Source organism: Oncorhynchus mykiss, chromosome 18 (genome assembly GCF_057628025.1).
Source record: "Oncorhynchus mykiss isolate SJ-2025 chromosome 18, ASM5762802v1, whole genome shotgun sequence".
Classification (NCBI taxonomy): Eukaryota; Metazoa; Chordata; class Actinopteri; order Salmoniformes; family Salmonidae; genus Oncorhynchus; species Oncorhynchus mykiss.
In genome coordinates, this window is record NC_143039.1 from 76,249,055 (window position 1) to 76,266,917 (window position 17,863).

Below are 17,863 nucleotides of genomic sequence, written 5' to 3' on the forward strand. Positions count from 1 at the left end.
GGACAGGACTGCTCTTTGAAAAGGTAAATTTCGCCAAACTACCATCAATGTTCGTATCATCACCATCACTATCAACACCATCACCATCACTATCATCACCATCACCATCACTATCAACACCATCACCATCACTATCATCACCATCACCATCACTATCATCACCATCACCATCACTATCAACACCATCACCATCACTATCATCACCATCACCATCACTATCATCACCATCACCATCACTATCAACACCATCACCATCACTATCATCACCATCACCATCACTATCATCACCATCACCATCACTATCAACACCATCACCATCACTATCATCACCATCACCATCACTATCAACACCATCACCATCACTATCAACACCAACACCATCACTATCATCACCATCACTATCATCACCATCACCATCACTATCAACACCATCACCATCACTATCATCAATGTTCGTATCATCACAATCACAATCATGACCATCACAATCATGACCATCACAATCATGACATCACTATAATCCCCATCACTATCATCACCATCACTATCAACTCCATCACCATAACTATCATCAATGTTCGTATCATCACCATCACTATCATCACAATCACAATCATGACCATCACAATCATGACCATCACAATCATGACCATCACAATCATGACATCACTATAATCACCATCACTATCATCACCATCACTATCATCACCATCACTATCATCACCATCACTATCATCACCATCACCATCACGATCATCACCATCACTATCAACACCATCACCATCACTATCATCACCAAAACTATGATCACCATCACTATCATCACCATCACCATCACTATCAACACCATCACCATCACTATCAACACCATCACTATCATCACAATCATGACCATCACAATCACGACCATCACTATGTCAGACTGTCTGAGAGGGGCTTTAGTATCTACATAACGGGGGATTGAAAAGCCTAATGTATTCTGTACCATGTCCGTCTTTTAGAGGCCAGCTTTAGTGAATGACTGGAAACTGTCGTTTTGCATGATCTGACCGCGCACACACACACACACACACACACACACACACACACACACACACACACACACACACACACACACACACACACACACACACACACACACACACACACACACACACACACACACACACACACACACACATTGTGGTTTTACCAGAATGCTGCGTCTGACCCTGTGAATGCTCTATTATCTCCCTGACAGCTTGAGGATAAAGGTACATCACTGTCCTCCTGTTTTTCAATATACACCCCCCTCCTTTTTCCTCCCTCTCTCTCTACCCCTCTCTCTTTCTCTTTCTCTCTCCCCTCTCTCTCTCTCCCTCTCTCCCCTCTCTCTCTCCCCCTCTCTCTCTCTCTCTACCCCTCTCTTTCCCTCCCCTTCTCTCTCTCTTTCGCCTTCTCTCTCTTTCCCCTATCTCTCTCTCTACCCCTCTCTTTCCCTCCTTCTCTCTCTTTGTACCTCTCTCTGTACTTCTCTCTCTCTGTCTCTCTCTCTGTACCTCTCTCTCTTTGTACCTCTCTCTGTACTTCTCTCTCTCTTTCTCTCCCTCCCTCCCTCTCTTTCCTTCCCCTCCCCTCCTCTCTCTCTCTCTCTCACTCTCTATACCTCTCTCTCTCTCTCTCTGTACCTCTCTCTCTCTCTTTTTCTCAATCTATTAACGTCACACTGTCTGGTCCCACAAACCTCTGCGACTTTTTTATTTTCAGTAAATGTATCTCCTAACCTTCATCTCCTTAAATTTTTATCCACCCTGCTCTCCTCCATCTCTACCCCCCTCATCCCCTCCCTACTTCTGCAGATTCCCTATGTCCATCCTGTCTCTCATCCTTCCACCACCCCCCCCTCCCTCCTCCCTCCCTCCATCCTTCTCTATATCACTTGGCAACAGTAGTACAATGAGAGGTCAAACATGCCATCTCCATCTCTCCCTCCTACCTCCCTCCCTCACCTCCCTCCCTCACTACCTCCCTCACCTCCCTCCCTCCCTCCCTCCTCCCTCCCTCACCTCCTCCCTCCCTCACCATCTCCCTCCTCTATTTCTGCATGTCACACTGTAGCAGTAGGACGATGGAGGGATCACTCTTGGCTGCCTCTTTGAACTCCTCCAGCGTGATCTCATCGTTGTGATCTTTATCCATCTTGGAGAAGATCTTATCCACGCGCTGCTGGGGAGTCAGCCCGTCCTCGTTCATACGCATCATTATCACAGTGCCAACCATCTTGTAGATCGCCTAGGAAACAGAGAGAGAGAGAGAGAGAGAGAGAGGAGGTGGTCAGTAAAGAATGGATTGGGGGCATTCGCTGGAGACAAACACAGTGATTTATCAGAAAGATGCACACAATTACCACACGTGGATGCACACACACATGCAGACAAGCACACGCGAACACACACAGACCTCTATGATCTCCAGCATCTCCATGCGTGTGATCTTGCCGTCTCCGTCTAAGTCATACATGTTGAAGGCCCAGTTGAGTTTCTGCTCAAAGCTCCCCCTAGAGGTGATGGAGAGAACTGTCAAACATAAACATGCAGAGGTGTGTGTGTGTGTGTGTGTGTGTGTGTGTGTGTGTGTGTGTGTGTGTGTGTGTGTGTGTGTGTGTGTGTGTGTGTGTGTGTGTGCGCACCGTCAAACCTGACATCACCTGTGTTATGGATCGTACCTCGAGGTGATTGACAGGGCACAGATAAACTCCCGGAAGTCGATGGTCCCATCGCCGTTCTTATCGAAGGTCCGGAAGGCGTGCTGGGCGAACTTAGACGCGTCGCCGTACGGAAAGAACTGCATGATAAAAAACAGATTAAGAAGTGTAATGTCATTCAATGTAAAAACGTAGGTCGCTGGAGGGCTTTTTAATATATCAGTGGGGTTTTCTGAGGACATGAATGTATGTGTCCCAAAATGGCATCCCATGGGCAATGGTCAGCGGTAGGGCACTACATAGGTAATAGAATGTGACTTGGGACGCATGCCATGACGATGTTGCACATTGTAAATCCCTCTACTCCCAACGAGTTTCTGCTTTAGGAATCCCATGGACCACTGTACTCACTGTCCTTCCTCTTCTTCCTTCTTCCCCCTCTCCCCTCTTCTCCCCCTATTTAATGCTACTTCCTCTTCTTCCTCCCTCCCCCTCTCCCCTCTTCTACCCCTATTTAATGCTACTTCCTCTTCTTCCTCCCTCCCCCTCTCCCCTCTTCTCCCCCTATTTAATTCTACTTCATCTTCAACCCCCCCTCCCTCCCTTCCTCCCTCCCCCTCTTCTCCCCCTATTTAATGCTACTTCCCCTTCAGCCCCTTCCCTCCCCCCCTCCCACTGACGAATCACAATCCCTCCATTCCTCCCTCTCTCTCTCTCTCTCTCTCTCTCTCTCTAATTACATTTCAATTCAGTAGACGTCATTGACATGGCAAGTTAAATTACTGACATTGTCAAAGTATACAAGTAACAAACAAAATGGTGGCACCAACAGCCAATCATCTTGGACCAGAGTGAGAACAGCCTCTCTGGGAAGGTTTTCCTTTGACGACCTGTCTCTGTAGCCAGACTGTGCTCACTGAGTCTGTACCCCGTCAGTGTTTTCCTCAGTTTTCTATCAGTCACAGTGGTCAAGAGTGTGCAAAGCTGTCATCAAGGCAAAGGGTGGCTATTTGAAGAATCTCAAATATAAAACCTATTTTGATTTGTTTAACACTTTGTTTGGTTACTTGATGATTCCATGTGTTATTTCGTAGTTGTCACGCCCTGGCCTTAGTTATCTGCGTTTTCTTTATTATTTCTGTTAGGCCAGGGTGTGACATGGGTGATTTATTGTGTTTTCGTCTTGTCTAGGGGTTTATTAGATTTATGGGGTTGTGTTCAGTGTAGTTGTCTAGGTGAGTCTATGGTTGCCTAGAGTGGTTCTCAATTAGAGGCAGGTGTCTATCGTTGTCTCTGATTGGGAACCATATTTAGGCAGCCATGTTCTTTGGGTATTTTCTGGGTGGTTGTCTCCTGTGGTAGTGTTTGTGCCACACGGGACTGTTTTGGGGTTTTCACGTTTCTCGTTTTGTATTCTGTTCATGTATAGTTTCTCTGATTAAAGAACCATGGACACTTACCACGCCGCATATTGGTCCTCCGATCCTTCTCACCTCTCCTCTTCGGAAGAAGAGGAGGAAATCCCTAACAGTAATTTTAATGTCTAAACTATTATTCTGCAATGTAGAAAATAGTAAAAAGAAAGAAAAAACCCTTGAATGAGTTGGTGTCTCTGAACACCATCCAGTCCAACCTTCAGCTCCATTCAACCTCTCCCATCTATCTCTGAACACCATCCAGTCCAACCTTCAGCTCCCCTCAACCCCTCCCGTCTATCTCTGAACACCATCCAGTCCAACCTTCAGCTCCATTCAACCTCTCCCATCTATCTCTGAACACCATCCAGTCCAACCTTCAGCTCCATTCAACCCCTCCCATCTATCTCTCAACATCATCCATTTTGGATTTCTATTTGCCATATATTTTTCTGTGCTGTGATGCTTCACATTTAGTACTGAACCTTTCTATTCTCATAGCTTCTACAGATTGTAAATTGAAAAATATATATTTTTTTAGCTAAAAGTCTTATTATATATTTGATCGATTGACAATGACTTTTCAGATCGCCCAGAATTGCTATCTGCAGGGTTAGCTCTGGGTAAATGTTGAAATTGTTCAGCCATTCCTGGACCTGTGACCAAAAACAAGCTGCATATGGACAATACCAAAACAAATAATCTAATGATTCTGTCTCCTCGTAGCAAAACCTGCAGAGCTGGAAAGGTTGTATCTCCAATATGTATAGCATTCTATTGGTTGACAGAATTCTGTATAATATTTTAAAGTTTTGAATCAGCCGTCGTTTTAAATATCAGCTCTTAAACCATGTGCCATGGAATCGGTACACTAAAAATCTCTACACAACTATTTTGAAAGACCAATGATGGTCTCTAATGCAAGGCTGACCGACAAGTTCCTTACATTCCCCCTTTCCACTTTCCTCCTCCATTTTTGTAGTAAAGCTGCAATTCATTGGTTATAATTTTGGGTAGAGCAGACATTTCCATATGTCTGTGTTAGCTGCATGTGCGATATAACTCCAGCAGTCCTATTTATGATATAATATTTTTTTTTAAATATAGACAAAAAAGGGGTTTCAGTTCCAAATAAAATTGAATATTTTCTCATATACTTTTTTAAAATGTTTCTCTAGGTCTAGGCAAGACCATGAGGAAATATGTCAACTATGATATGGCTACTAAGTGGTGCAGCAGTCTAAAGGCTCTTCATCTCAGTGCGAGAGGCGTCACGACAGTCCCTGGTTCAAGTCTAGACTGTATCACATCTAGCCGTGATTGGTAGTCCCATAGGGCGGTGCACAATTGGCCCAGTGTTGTCTGGGTAGAGCGTCAATGTAAATAAGAACTTGTTCTTAACTGAATTGTTAAATAAAGATAAAATAAATAAATTTAAAAAATAGTTATTCAAGGTATTTTCCGTGGTAGCAAGATCTTATCTATTTTTGCTAAATTTCTATAAAAATGTATTGGAGTGAGATCATGTATGTCTTTCGGGATATGTATACCGAGTATATCCACATCACCATCAGACTATTTTATTGGTAAACTACACGGTAATGTAAAAGTTGTATTTTTTTTTAGTGATTCAATACGTAATATGGTGCAGTTATCATCATTTGGTTTTAATCCAGAGAGGAAAGAAAAATTATCTAGATCCTCTAAGAGTCTGTAGAGGGATACTAATTGTGGTTTTAAAAGAAAACGTGAATCATAAGTGTTCAATGACACCTTTGGTTTTAAGGATTTCTAGCCCCTTGATATTATTGTTGGATCAGATTTTTATAGTTAAAACTTTCAATGGCCATAATAAATAGATATGGCGATAGTGGACAACCTTGTTTTACTCCTCTTGACAGTTTAAATCTTTATTTAAAGATAAGCCATTATTTACTATTTTACACCTAGGGTTACTACATTATAAATGATTTTAACACATTTTTACAAAGCATTCTCCTAAATGTAAATAATCCAGGGATGTATGTTTAAACTACAGTCCTACTTTTTCAAAGGCCTTTTCAACGTCAGCTATGAATATCAGATCTGGTTTCTCAGATTTTTCATAGCGTTCTAATGTTTCCAGTACTTGTCTTATATTATCTCCAATGTATCTTCTATGTAAAAAACCTGTCTGATTAGAATGAATAACGTCCGACCATACCTTTTGAAATACATGCGCTAAACATTTTTGCTAGAATTTTTGCATCACAACACTGAAGTGTAAGTAGCTTCCAATTTTTTAAATGGACTGGATCTTTATAATTCCCACTTGTATCCTGTTTCAGTAATAATAAAATCATTCCTTCTCGTTGAGTGTCTGAAAATCTACCATTTACATAGGAGTGGTTAAAACATGCTAATAACCCTCCACTGAGTATATAAACAAACGTTTGGTATACTTCCACTGGTGTGCCATCCAGCCCTGGAGTTTTCCCCGTAATTTAAAGTCTTTAATTGCATCAAGAAGTTCCTCCTCTGTAATTTGGCCTTCACATGAGTCTTTCTGTACAGATGTTAATTTTACATTATTAACAGAAAAAAAATCCATACAATAGCTTCGGTTAGAGGAGATGGAGGAGACTGAATTGAAAACATATGTTTAAAATACTTTGCTTCCTCTTTCAAAATATATTTTGGGGAATCATGAGTGACTCCGTCATTTCTAACAAGTTTCAGTCAATTATTTTTGGTGGCATTTCTATGTTGAAGATGAAAAAATAATTTGGTGCATTTTTCCCCATATTCCATCCAGTTGTCTTTATTATTATAAAATATTACACTTTATCATTGTTGAATACGTTCCTCCATTTAATTTTGTTTTCTCTAACTTATTTTTGAGCCTCTATGGTACAGTTGTATTGCTCTCTATCTGTTCTGTCCTTCTATTACCTCTATTACCTTGTTAGTATGGACCTTTGACCTAAATTGTTTTTGTTTTAGAGATGAGTACTGAATTGCAAAGTGTAAATAGATTAGTACAACGTCGCGCCGTTACCTGAACGCCCATCTGCGGCCCGCTAATTGTTAGCGGTCTTATCGGCTGCTGTCTGAATAGGTCTATCGGACCATTTTCTTGGGTCACTATAACTATATCTATTTTGCCAATTGGATTGGTCCCCTCTACCACACGGAACCCCACTAATCTACCGACGGAAGCGCACGAGGTGGCTGAAAACAGACTTCCATCCTCTGCCAGCTTGCTACCCACGGACCGGCTAGCTGTCTGAATCTCCGTGACCCCAACCAACCTCACTGCTCACTGGACCCTTATGATCACTCGACTAAGCATGCCTCTCCTTAATGTCAATATGACTTGTCCATTGCTGTTCTGGTTAGTGTTTATTGGCTTATTTCACTGTAGAGGCTCTAGCCCTGCTCATTATACCTTATCCAACCTTTCACCCACACATGAGATGCAACCACCACCCACACATGCGATGACATCACCTGGTTTCAATGAGGTTTCTAGAGACAAAATCTCTCTCATCATCACTCAATGCCTAGGCTTACCTCCACTGTATTCACATCCTACCATACCTTTGTCTGTACATTATACCTTGAAGCTATTTTATCGCCCCCAGAAACCTGCTCCTTTTACTCTCTGTTCCGAACGTACTTGACGACCAATTGTCATAGCTTTTAGCCGTACCCTTATCCTACTCCTCCTCTGTTCCTCTGGTGATGTAGAGGTGAATCCAGGCCCTGCAGTGCCTAGCTCCACTCCTATTCCCCAAGCGCTTTCTTTTGATGACTTCTGTAACCGCAATAGCCTTGGTTTCATGCACGTTAACATTAGAAGCCTAACTACAACATTTTCAGACAAGGGGGTGGTGTTGCAATCTACTGCAAAGATAGCCTGCAGAGTTCTGTCCTACTATCCAGGTCTGTACCCAAACAATTTAAACTTCTACTTTTAAAAATCCACCTCTCTAAAAACAAGTCTCTCACCATTGCCGCCTGCTATAGACCAACCTCTGCCCCCAGCTGTGCTCTGGACACCATATGTGAACTGATTGCCCCCCATCTATCTTCAGAGCTCATGCTGCTAGGTGACCTAAACTGGGACATGCAATCCGCAGCCATCCTACAATCTAAACTTGATGCCCTCAATCTCACACAAATTATCAATGGATTTACCAGGTACCACCCCAAAGCCATAAAAACACTGGCACCCTCATAAATATCATCCTAACCAACTTGTCCTCTAAATACAATTTTGCTGTTTTCAACCAAGATCTCAGCGATCACTGCCTCATTGCCTGCATCAGTAATGGGTCAGCGGTCAAACGACCTCCACTCATCATTGTCAAACGCTCCCTGAAACACTTCAGCAAGCAGGCCTTTGTAATCGACCTGGCCCGGGTATCCTGGAAGGATATTGACCTCATCCCATCAGTAGAGGATGCCTGGTTATTTTTTTTACATGCCTTCCTCACCATCTTAAATATGCATGCCCCATTCAAGAAATTTAGAACCAGGAACAGATATAGCCCTTGGTTCTCTCCAGACCTGACTGCCATTAACCAACACAAAAACATCCTATGGCGTTCTGCATTAGCATCAAACAGCCCCCGTGATATGCAACTTTTCAGGGAAGTTAGAAACCAATATACACAGGCAGTTAGAAAAGCTAAGGTTAGCTTCAAGCAGAAATTTGCTTCCTGCAACACAAACTCAAAAAAGTTCTGGGACACTAAAGTCCATGGAGAATAAGAACACCTCCTCACAGCTGCCAACTGCACTGAGGATAGGAAATTCTGTCACCACCGATAAATCGAATATAATTGACAATTTCAATAAGCATTTTTCTACAGCTGGCCATGCTTTCCACCTGGTTACCCCTACCCCGGTCAACAGCACTGTACCCCCCATAGAAACTTGCCCAATCCTCCCCATTTCTCCTTCTCCCAAATCCTGTCAGCTGATGTTCTGAAAGAGCTGCAAAATCTGGAACCCTACAAATCAGCCAGGCTAGACAATCTCGACCCTCTCTTTCTAAAACTATCTGCCGAAATTGTTGCAACCCCTATTACTAGCCTGTTCAACCTCTCTTTCGTATCGTTTGAGATCCCAAAAGATTGGAAAGCTGCCGCGGTCATCCCCCTCTTCAAAGGGGGTGACACTCTAGACCCAAACTGCTAAAGACCTATATCTATCCTACCCTGTCTTTCTAAGGTCTTCGAAAGCCAAGTCAACAAACAGATTACCGACCATTTTGAATCCCACCGTACATTCTCCGCTATGCAATCTGGTTTCAGAGCTGGTCATGGGTGCACCTCAGCCACGCTCAAGGTCCTAAACGACATCATATCCGCCATCAATAAGAGACATTACTGTGCAGCCATTTTCATCAACCTGGCCAAGGCTTTCAACTCTGTCAATCACCACATTCTCAACGGCAGACTCGATAGCCTTGGTTTCTCAAATGATTGCCTCGCCTGGTTCACCAACTACTTCTCTGATAGAGTTCAGTGTGTCAAATCAGAGAGCCTGTTGTCCGGGCCTCTGGCAGTCTCTATGGGGTGCCACAGGGTTCAATTCTTGGGCCGACTCTCTTCTCTGTATACATCAATGATGTCGCTCTTGCTGCCAGTGATTCCCTGATCCACCTCTGTGCAGACAACACCATTCTGTATACATCTGGCCCTTCTTTGGACACTGTGTTACCAACCCTCCAGACGAGCTTCTATGCCATACTCCTTCCGTGGTCTCCAACTGCTCTTAAATACAAGTAGAACTAAATGCATGCTTTCAACCGATCACTGCTTGCACCTGCCCGCCCGTCCAGCATCACTACTCTGGACGGTTCTGACTTAGAATATGTGGACAACTACAAATACCTAGGTGTCTGGTTAGACTGTAAACTCTCCTTCCAGACTCACATTAAACATCTCCAATCCAAAGTTAAATCTAGAATCGGCTTCCTATTTCGCAACAAAGTATCCTTCACTCATGCTGCCAAACAGGCCCTCGTAAAACTGACCATCCTACCGATCCTCGGCGATGTCATCTACAAAATAGCCTCCAACACCCTACTCAATAAATTGGATGCAGTCTATCACAGTGCCATCCATTTTGTCACCAAAGCCCCATATACTACCCAACACTGCGACCTGTACGCTCTCGTTGGCTGGCCCTCGCTTCATACTCGTCGCCAAACCCACTGGCTCCAGGTGTCATCTACAAGACCCTGCTAGGTAAAGTCCCCCCTTATCTCAGCTCGCTGGTCACCATAGCAGCATCCACCTGTAGCACGCGTTCCAGCAGGTATATATCTCTAGTCACCCCCAAAACCAATTCCTCCTTTGGCAGTCTCTCCTTCCAGGTCTCTGCTGCCAATGACTGGAACGAACCATAAAAATCTCTGAAACTGGAAACACTTATCTCCCTCACTAGCTTTAAGCACCAGCTGTCAGAGCAGGTCACAGATTACTGCACCTGTACATTGCCCATCTATTATTTAGCCCAAACAATTACCCCTACTGTATTTACTTATTTATTTTGCTCCTTTGCACCCCATTATTTCTACGTTGCACATTCTTCCACTGCAGATCTACCTTTCCAGTGTTTTACTTTCTATATTGTATTTACTTTGCCACCATGGCCTTTTTTTGCCTTTACCTCCCTTATCTCACCTCATTTGCTCACATTGTATATAGACTTATTTTTCTACTGTATTATTGACTGTATGTTTGTTTTACTCCATGTGTAACTCTGTGTTGTTGTTTGTGTCGAACTGCTTTGCTTTATCTTGGCCAGGTCACAATTGTAAATGAGAACTTGTTCTCAACTTGCCTACCTGGTTAAATAAAGGTGTTCTCAACTAGCCTACCTGGTTAAATAAAGGTGTTCTCAACTAGCCTACCTGGTTAAATAAAGGTGTTCTCAACTTGCCTACCTGGTTAAATAAAGGTGTTCTCAACTAGCCTACATGGTTAAATAAAGGGGAAATAAAAACTAAAATAAAATAAAATAAGGGGATCTGCTGTTATGTCTGAAAAAGTCAGCTAGAAAACAAGTTATCATCCAATAGGATTTAATTCCATGTCAAATATCCTCGCTCACGTGGAAATTCAGTGAGAATAATTTATTTGCCAATTATCTGATGGTCCGACCACATTCTATCCCCTATCAAAACTTTTTACAACTTTTGGGGCTAACTAGAATGACATAAGAAAGAAGTCAAGACGACGATCTCACTAGGTCAGGAAATTAAACCTCCATGTATATCTCACTAGGTCAGGATAATAAACCTCCATGTATATCTCACTAGGTCAGGATATTAAACCTCCTCCATGTATATCTCACTAGGTCAGGATGTTAAACCTCCATGTATATCTCACTAGGTCAGGATATTAAACCTCCATGTATATCTCACTAGGTCAGGATATTAAACCTCCTCCATGTATATCTCACTAGGTCAGGATATTAAACCTCCTCCATGTATATCTTACTAGGTCAGGATATTAAACCTCCTCCATGTATATCTCACTAGGTCAGGATATTAAACCTCCTCCATGTATATCTCACTAGGTCAGGATATTAAACCTCCTCCATGTATATCTCACTAGGTCAGGATATTAAACCTCCTCCATGTATATCTCACTAGGTCAGGATATTAAACCTCCTCCATGTATATCTCACTAGGTCAGGATATTAAACCTCCTCCATGTATATCTCACTAGGTCAGGGTATTAAACCACCTCCATGTATATCTCACAAGGTCAGGATATTAAACCTCCTCCATGTATATCTCACTAGGTCAGGATATTAAACCTCCTCCATGTATATCTTACTAGGTCAGGATATTAAACCTCCTCCATGTATATCTCACTAGGTCAGGATATTAAACCTCCTCCATGTATATCTCACTAGGTCAGGATATTAAACCTCCTCCATGTATATCTCACTAGGTCAGGATATTAAACCTCCTCCATGTATATCTCACTAGGTCAGGATATTAAACCTCCTCCATGTATATCTCACTAGGTCAGGGTATTAAACCTCCTCCATGTATATCTCACTAGGTCAGGAAATTAAACCTCCTCCATGTATATCTCACTAGGTCAGGATATTAAACCTCCTCCATGTATATCTCACTAGGTCAGGGTATTAAACCTCCTCCATGTATATCTCACTAGGTCAGGAAATTAAACCTCCTCTATGTATATCTCACTAGGTCAGTGTATTAAACCTCCTCCATGTATACCATTGCTACTAAGTAACCCTCCGATTGCTCTCCACTATTCCACCCGCTAAAGCCCATCCAAAGTCGGGTTGCCATCCCAGTGACCGACAGACCGCCCCAGTCCCCTCCGGATCCCAGGGCCCCTCTCGGATCCCAGGGCCCCTCTAGAGACCAGGACCCATCCTTGGAAAAGAGCACACAGTGCTAGATGTCTATAATGTGAGAAGGCTAGATGTCTATAATGTGGGAAGTTGGCATAGCAGACTAGATGACTATAATGTGGGAAGTTAGCATAGCAGACTAGATGACTATAATGTGGGAAGTTAGCATAGCAGACTAGATGTCTATAATGTGGGAAGTTAGCATAGCAGACTAGATGTCTATAATGTGGGAAGTTAGCATAGCAGACTAGATGTCTATAATGTGGGAAGTTAGCATAGCAGACTAGATGTCTATAATGTGGGATGTTAGCATAGCAGACTAGATGCCTATAATGTGGGAAGTTAGCATAGCAGACTAGATGTCTATAATGTGGGAAGTTAGCATAGCAGACTAGACGTCTATAATGTGGGATGTTACCATCCTTGGAAAAAAGCACGCAGTGCCACCCACAGAACAGAAGCAGATCATTGGCTAAAAGTATTTCCAATGCTCTCACCTCAATTTGCCTCATACATAGCCATTAAAATATTTATATTTAAATATCTCATGTATTTTAATTTATATCATTAATAATTAATAAGCGTAATAATGTTGGCAATTGGTGCAAAGGATTGCTACCTGTAACCAGGAATTATAATACATTTTTTGTTTGCGATAGCTTGCTCCTATCTATTATTTTAGCAAACAATTATTGTTTATCTATTTATTTATTTATTATCTCCTATATTGTCCCTAACTTCCTTACCCCCTTAGCCAGCCTGCCAACTTAGTGGAGTCTGCCATGAGCACAGTCAGTGTAGTCAGCTCAGCTATCCCCATTGAGACCATGTCTGTGCCTCGATCTAGGTTGGGCAAAACAAAATGTTGGTGTTCGCCTTAGCAATCTGACTGGACTAAAGACCTCCTCCATTCTTGTCGTTATTGTAAAATATTGTGATATCTCACATCTCAAAATAGGGCTGTGAAGGTGAATGGAATGGCACTGGAGCGACGAACCACCCTTGCTGTCTCTGCCTAGCCAGCTCCCCTCTCTCCACTGGGATTCTTTGCCTTTATTAACCCTATTACAGGGGCTGAGTCACTGGCTTACTTGTGCTCTTCCATGCCATTGCTAGGAGAGGTGCATCACTTGTGGGATGAGTCACTGACGTGGTCTTCCTGTCTGGGTTGGCGCCCACCCTTGGGTTTGTGCCGTGGGAGAGATCTTCGTGGGCTATACTCGGCCTTCTCTCAGGGTAGTAAGTTGGTGGTTGAAGATATCCCTCTAGTGGTGTGTGGGCTGTGCTATTGGCAAAGTGGGTGGGGTTATGTCCTGCCTGTTTGGCCCTGTCTGGGGGTATCATCGGATGCTGCCACCTGACCCCTCCTGTCTCAGGCTCCAGTATTTATGCTGCAGTAGTTTGCGTGTCGGGGGGCTAGGGTCAGTCTGTTATATATGGAGTATTTCTCCTGTCTTATCCGGTGTCCTGTGTGAATTTAAGTATGCAACCTCTAATTCTCTCTCGTTCTCTCTCTCTTTCTCTTTCTCTGTCTTTCTCTTCCGTCGGAGGACCTGAGCCCTAGGACCGTAACTCAGGACTATCTGGCCTGATGACTCCTTGCTGTTCCCAGTCCACCTGGCCATGCTGCTGCTCCAGTTTCAACTGTTCTGCCTGCTATGGAACCCTGACCTGTTCACCGGACGTGCTACCTGTCCCGGACATGCTGTTTTCGACTCTCTGTTACGCACCTGCTGTATCTAACTCTAAATGATCTGCTCTGAAAAGCCAACTGATATTTACTCCTGTTGCACATTCAACAACCACTGTGATTATTATTATTTGACCCTGCTGGTTAACCAATGAACGTTTGAACATCTTGGCCATGTTCTGTTATAATCTCCACCCGGCACAGCCAGAAGAGAACTGGCCACACCTCATAGCCTGGTTCCTCTCTAGGTTTCTTCCTAGGTTTTGGCCTTTCTAGGGAGTTTTTCCTAGCCACCGTGCTTCTACATCTGCATTGCTTGCTGTTTGGGGTTTTAGGCTTGGTTTCTGTACAGCACTTTGTGACATCGGCTGATGTAAAAAGGGTTTTATAAATACATTTGGTTGAGAGCAATTGGTTCTATTACTGATTGAAACATTTTGAGCCAGATTCTAACTGGAATTTCTTTCCTTTTAATGGTAATTATCTTCTTTCTTTGTCCCTCAGCTCATTCACAGCCATGTAAAAGCTACCTGTGTTGCTGACATTTAGTCCTAGATACGTGTTAATATACATATGGTATATAGTATAATTTATATTTGTCTTCCTGATTTCCCGAACCTCTTTTGTAATGTTGTTATATATTGTTTTTTAGGTTAACTGTCAGAGCCCAGGTCTGACAGAACCTGTGCAGATGCTTCTGTAACCCCTCCTTAGTGGGAGACAGCAGCACCAGGTCATCTCCTTATAGCAAACACTCGATTTCAGTGTTGTGTAGGGTGAGACCAGGTGCTGCAGTTCCTTCTGATGTTTTTGATAATTCGTTAATGCACATGTTAAATAGTGTTGGACTTATTGGTCAGCCCTGTTCCCCTCCCCGTCCCTGAGAAGTCTGTTTGCTTATTGTCAATTTTAACCGCAGATTTGATTTTAGTGTACATTGATTTAATAACATCATATAATTTCCCTCCAATACCACGTTCTATTAGTTTATAATTAAAAAAAAGACCTTCAGCTGTGTTGCAAGGCTGCTGTCCTGCTCTGTCCTCACCTTGGTTAGGAGCTCCTCTAAGGTGTGAATGTCTGGTTGCTCTTTGCTCACACTCTCCCTCAGCAGGACAACCTTCCCCTCCAGTCTGGTGAACTCATCCCTCATGGCAGCCATGGTGGTGAGGAGGGCCACCTTCCCCTACAGTCTGGTGAGCTCATCCCTCATGGCAACCATGGTGGTGAAGAGGGCCTGAGCCTGCTCAGCACTGAGGGGGGTCGCTCTCCTCCTGGGGCGTGGCCTCCACTATGGTGGGAAGAGAGGTGCTGGATGTACCTTCTGAGGGGGAGTGGGGACATGATGCCTGTGGGCTACTGATGCTGCTGCTCTATTCTGCTGCACCATTGCCATGGAAACCGGTTTTGGTATGTCTGCTGTTGATGCTAGCTACGTCAAATTTAGCACAAAAAACAGCAAAAAAATTGTACAAAATCTTCACACAAAAAAAACAGAAGATATTTTTAACGTTGGAGTCCGTGTTACGTTTTGGTTTACTCACTCAATTTGGATTTGTTATGTAGTTATATTAACTCCTCTTGCTAGGTTTGTTCTAGCTCAATGTTTCTGGCTAGCTTGTTAGCCTGCTAGCTAGGTTCTTGTTGTGTAGCTAGAGAGAATTAAAACTTCTTAATTAGAGGCGCAAAGTTACTATTTTTTCTCTATTGTGATTGAATGGAGTTGTGTTTCATCATTTCTTGTCTTGAATTATTTTTAGATTTGAGTGTTAATAAAAAAATAAAAAAATAATAATCTCTCTTTCTCTCTCTCCCTTTCCTCCTCTCTCTCTCTCCCTCCCTGTCTCCTTCTCCTCCTCTCACCCACTCTCTCTTCCCTCACATTAGCATAGGGTGACCAGACGTCCCCGTTTTCCGGGGACAGTCTCCGTTTTTGGTGGCCTGTCCCCGGCTGGAGCTGTCCCCGATTTTTAACTGTGCGTTAAAAACAAACCGCAAAGTGAAATATTTTACTAAAGAAAGACCGGGCAGCAGAATCTACCGGTCTCAATCGCGTTGTGCTTGTTTTGTCCAGCAGAGGGGGCTGCTCGCTACAGCAGCTTCATTCACTCTTCTTCTTCTACTAACTACTTGCTCGCAATAGTTTTAGAGAAAACTGCTGTGCAAGTATCAAGTAAATCTATAACATCGCCACAAACATCTTTTCAAGCCATGTAAGTTACAATCGTTTGAGATACTAGCTAGTGATGTTATATTGTCCCCGGATTGATGTGATTATAGAATTCATTTTGGATTGGATATGCTTAATATGAGTCTGGACAGAGAGTTTAGAGTCTAACCAGACACCTAGGTATTTGTAGATGTCCACATATTCTAAGTCAGAACCGTCCAGAGTAGTGATGCTGGACGGGCGAGCAGGTGCAGGCAGTGATCGGTTGAATAGCATGCATTTAGTTTTACTTGCATTTAAGAGCAGTTGGAGGCCACGGAAGGAGAGTTGTATGGCAATGAAGCTCGTCTGGAGGTTAGTTAACACAGTGTCCAAAGAGGGGCCAGAAGTATACAGAATGGTGTCGTCTGCGTAGAGGTGGATCAGAGAATCACCAGCAGCAAGAGCAACATCATTGATGTATACAGAGAAGAGAGTCAGTCCGAGGATTGAACCCTGTGGCACCCCCATAGAGACTGCCAGACGTCTGGACAACAGGCCCTCCGATTTGACACACTGAACTCTGTCTGAGAAGTAGTTGGTTAACCAGGTGAGGCAATCATTTGAGAAACCAAGGATGTCGAGTCTGCCAATAAGAATGTTGTGATTGACAGAGTCGAAAGCCTTGGCCAGGTCGATGAATACGGCTGCACAGTAATGTCTCTTATCGATGGCGGTTATGATGTCATTTAGAACCTTGAGCGTGGCTGAGGTGCACCCATGACCAGCTCTGAAACCAGATTGCATAGCGGAGAAGGTTTGGTGGGATTTGAAATGGTCGGTAATCTGTTTGTTAACTTCGCTTTCGAAGACCTTAGAAAGGTAGGGTAGGATAGATATAGGTCTGTAGCATTTTCCTTCTAGAGTGTCACCCCCTTTGAAGAGGGGGATGACCGCGGCAGCTTTCCAATCTTTGGGAATTTCAGACAATACGAAAGAGAGGTTGAACAGGCTAGTAATAGGGGTTGCAACAATTTCGGCAGATAGCTTTAGAAAGAGAGGATCCAGATTGTTTAGCCCGGCTGATTTGTAGGGGTCCAGATTTTTCAGCTCTTTCAGAACATCAGTTATCTGGATTTGGGAAAAGGAGATAGGGTGGGGGCTTTGGCGGGGTGCTGTGGAGGGTGCCGGGCAGTTGACCGGGGTAGGGGTAGCCATGTGGAAAGCATGGCCAGCCGTAGAGAAACGCTTATTGAAATTCTCAATTATAGTGGATTTATCAGTGGTGAAAGTGTTTCCTAGCCTCAGAGCAGTGGGCAGCTGGGAGGACTCACAGAAGATCCAAAAGAATAAAGACATTACAAATGTCATACTATGTCTGTATACAGTGTTGTAACGATGTGCAAATAGTTAAAGTACAAAAGGGAAAATAAATCAAAATAAATATGTTCTTCACTGGTTGCCCATTTCCTGTGGCAACAGGTCACAAATCTTGCTGCTGCACACTGTGGAATTTCACCCAGTAGATGTGGGAG

General features: G+C 43.3%; 1 protein-coding gene across 1 annotated transcript in view; it reads right to left on the reverse strand.

Moving 5' to 3' along the window:
• Positions 1-1,937: 1,937 nt before the first annotated feature.
• hpcal4 (hippocalcin like 4) overlaps positions 1,938-17,863 on the reverse strand; it is a 71,535-nt gene continuing 55,609 nt past the window's right edge. The window contains exons 3-5 of the mRNA XM_036953602.2: positions 2,705-2,823; positions 2,440-2,536; positions 1,938-2,271 (exon numbers count right to left, since the gene is read on the reverse strand). Coding sequence (XP_036809497.2) covers positions 2,074-2,271; positions 2,440-2,536; positions 2,705-2,823 — 414 coding nt within the window. The 3' untranslated portion in view covers positions 1,938-2,073. The remainder of the gene's footprint in view (positions 2,272-2,439; positions 2,537-2,704; positions 2,824-17,863) is intronic.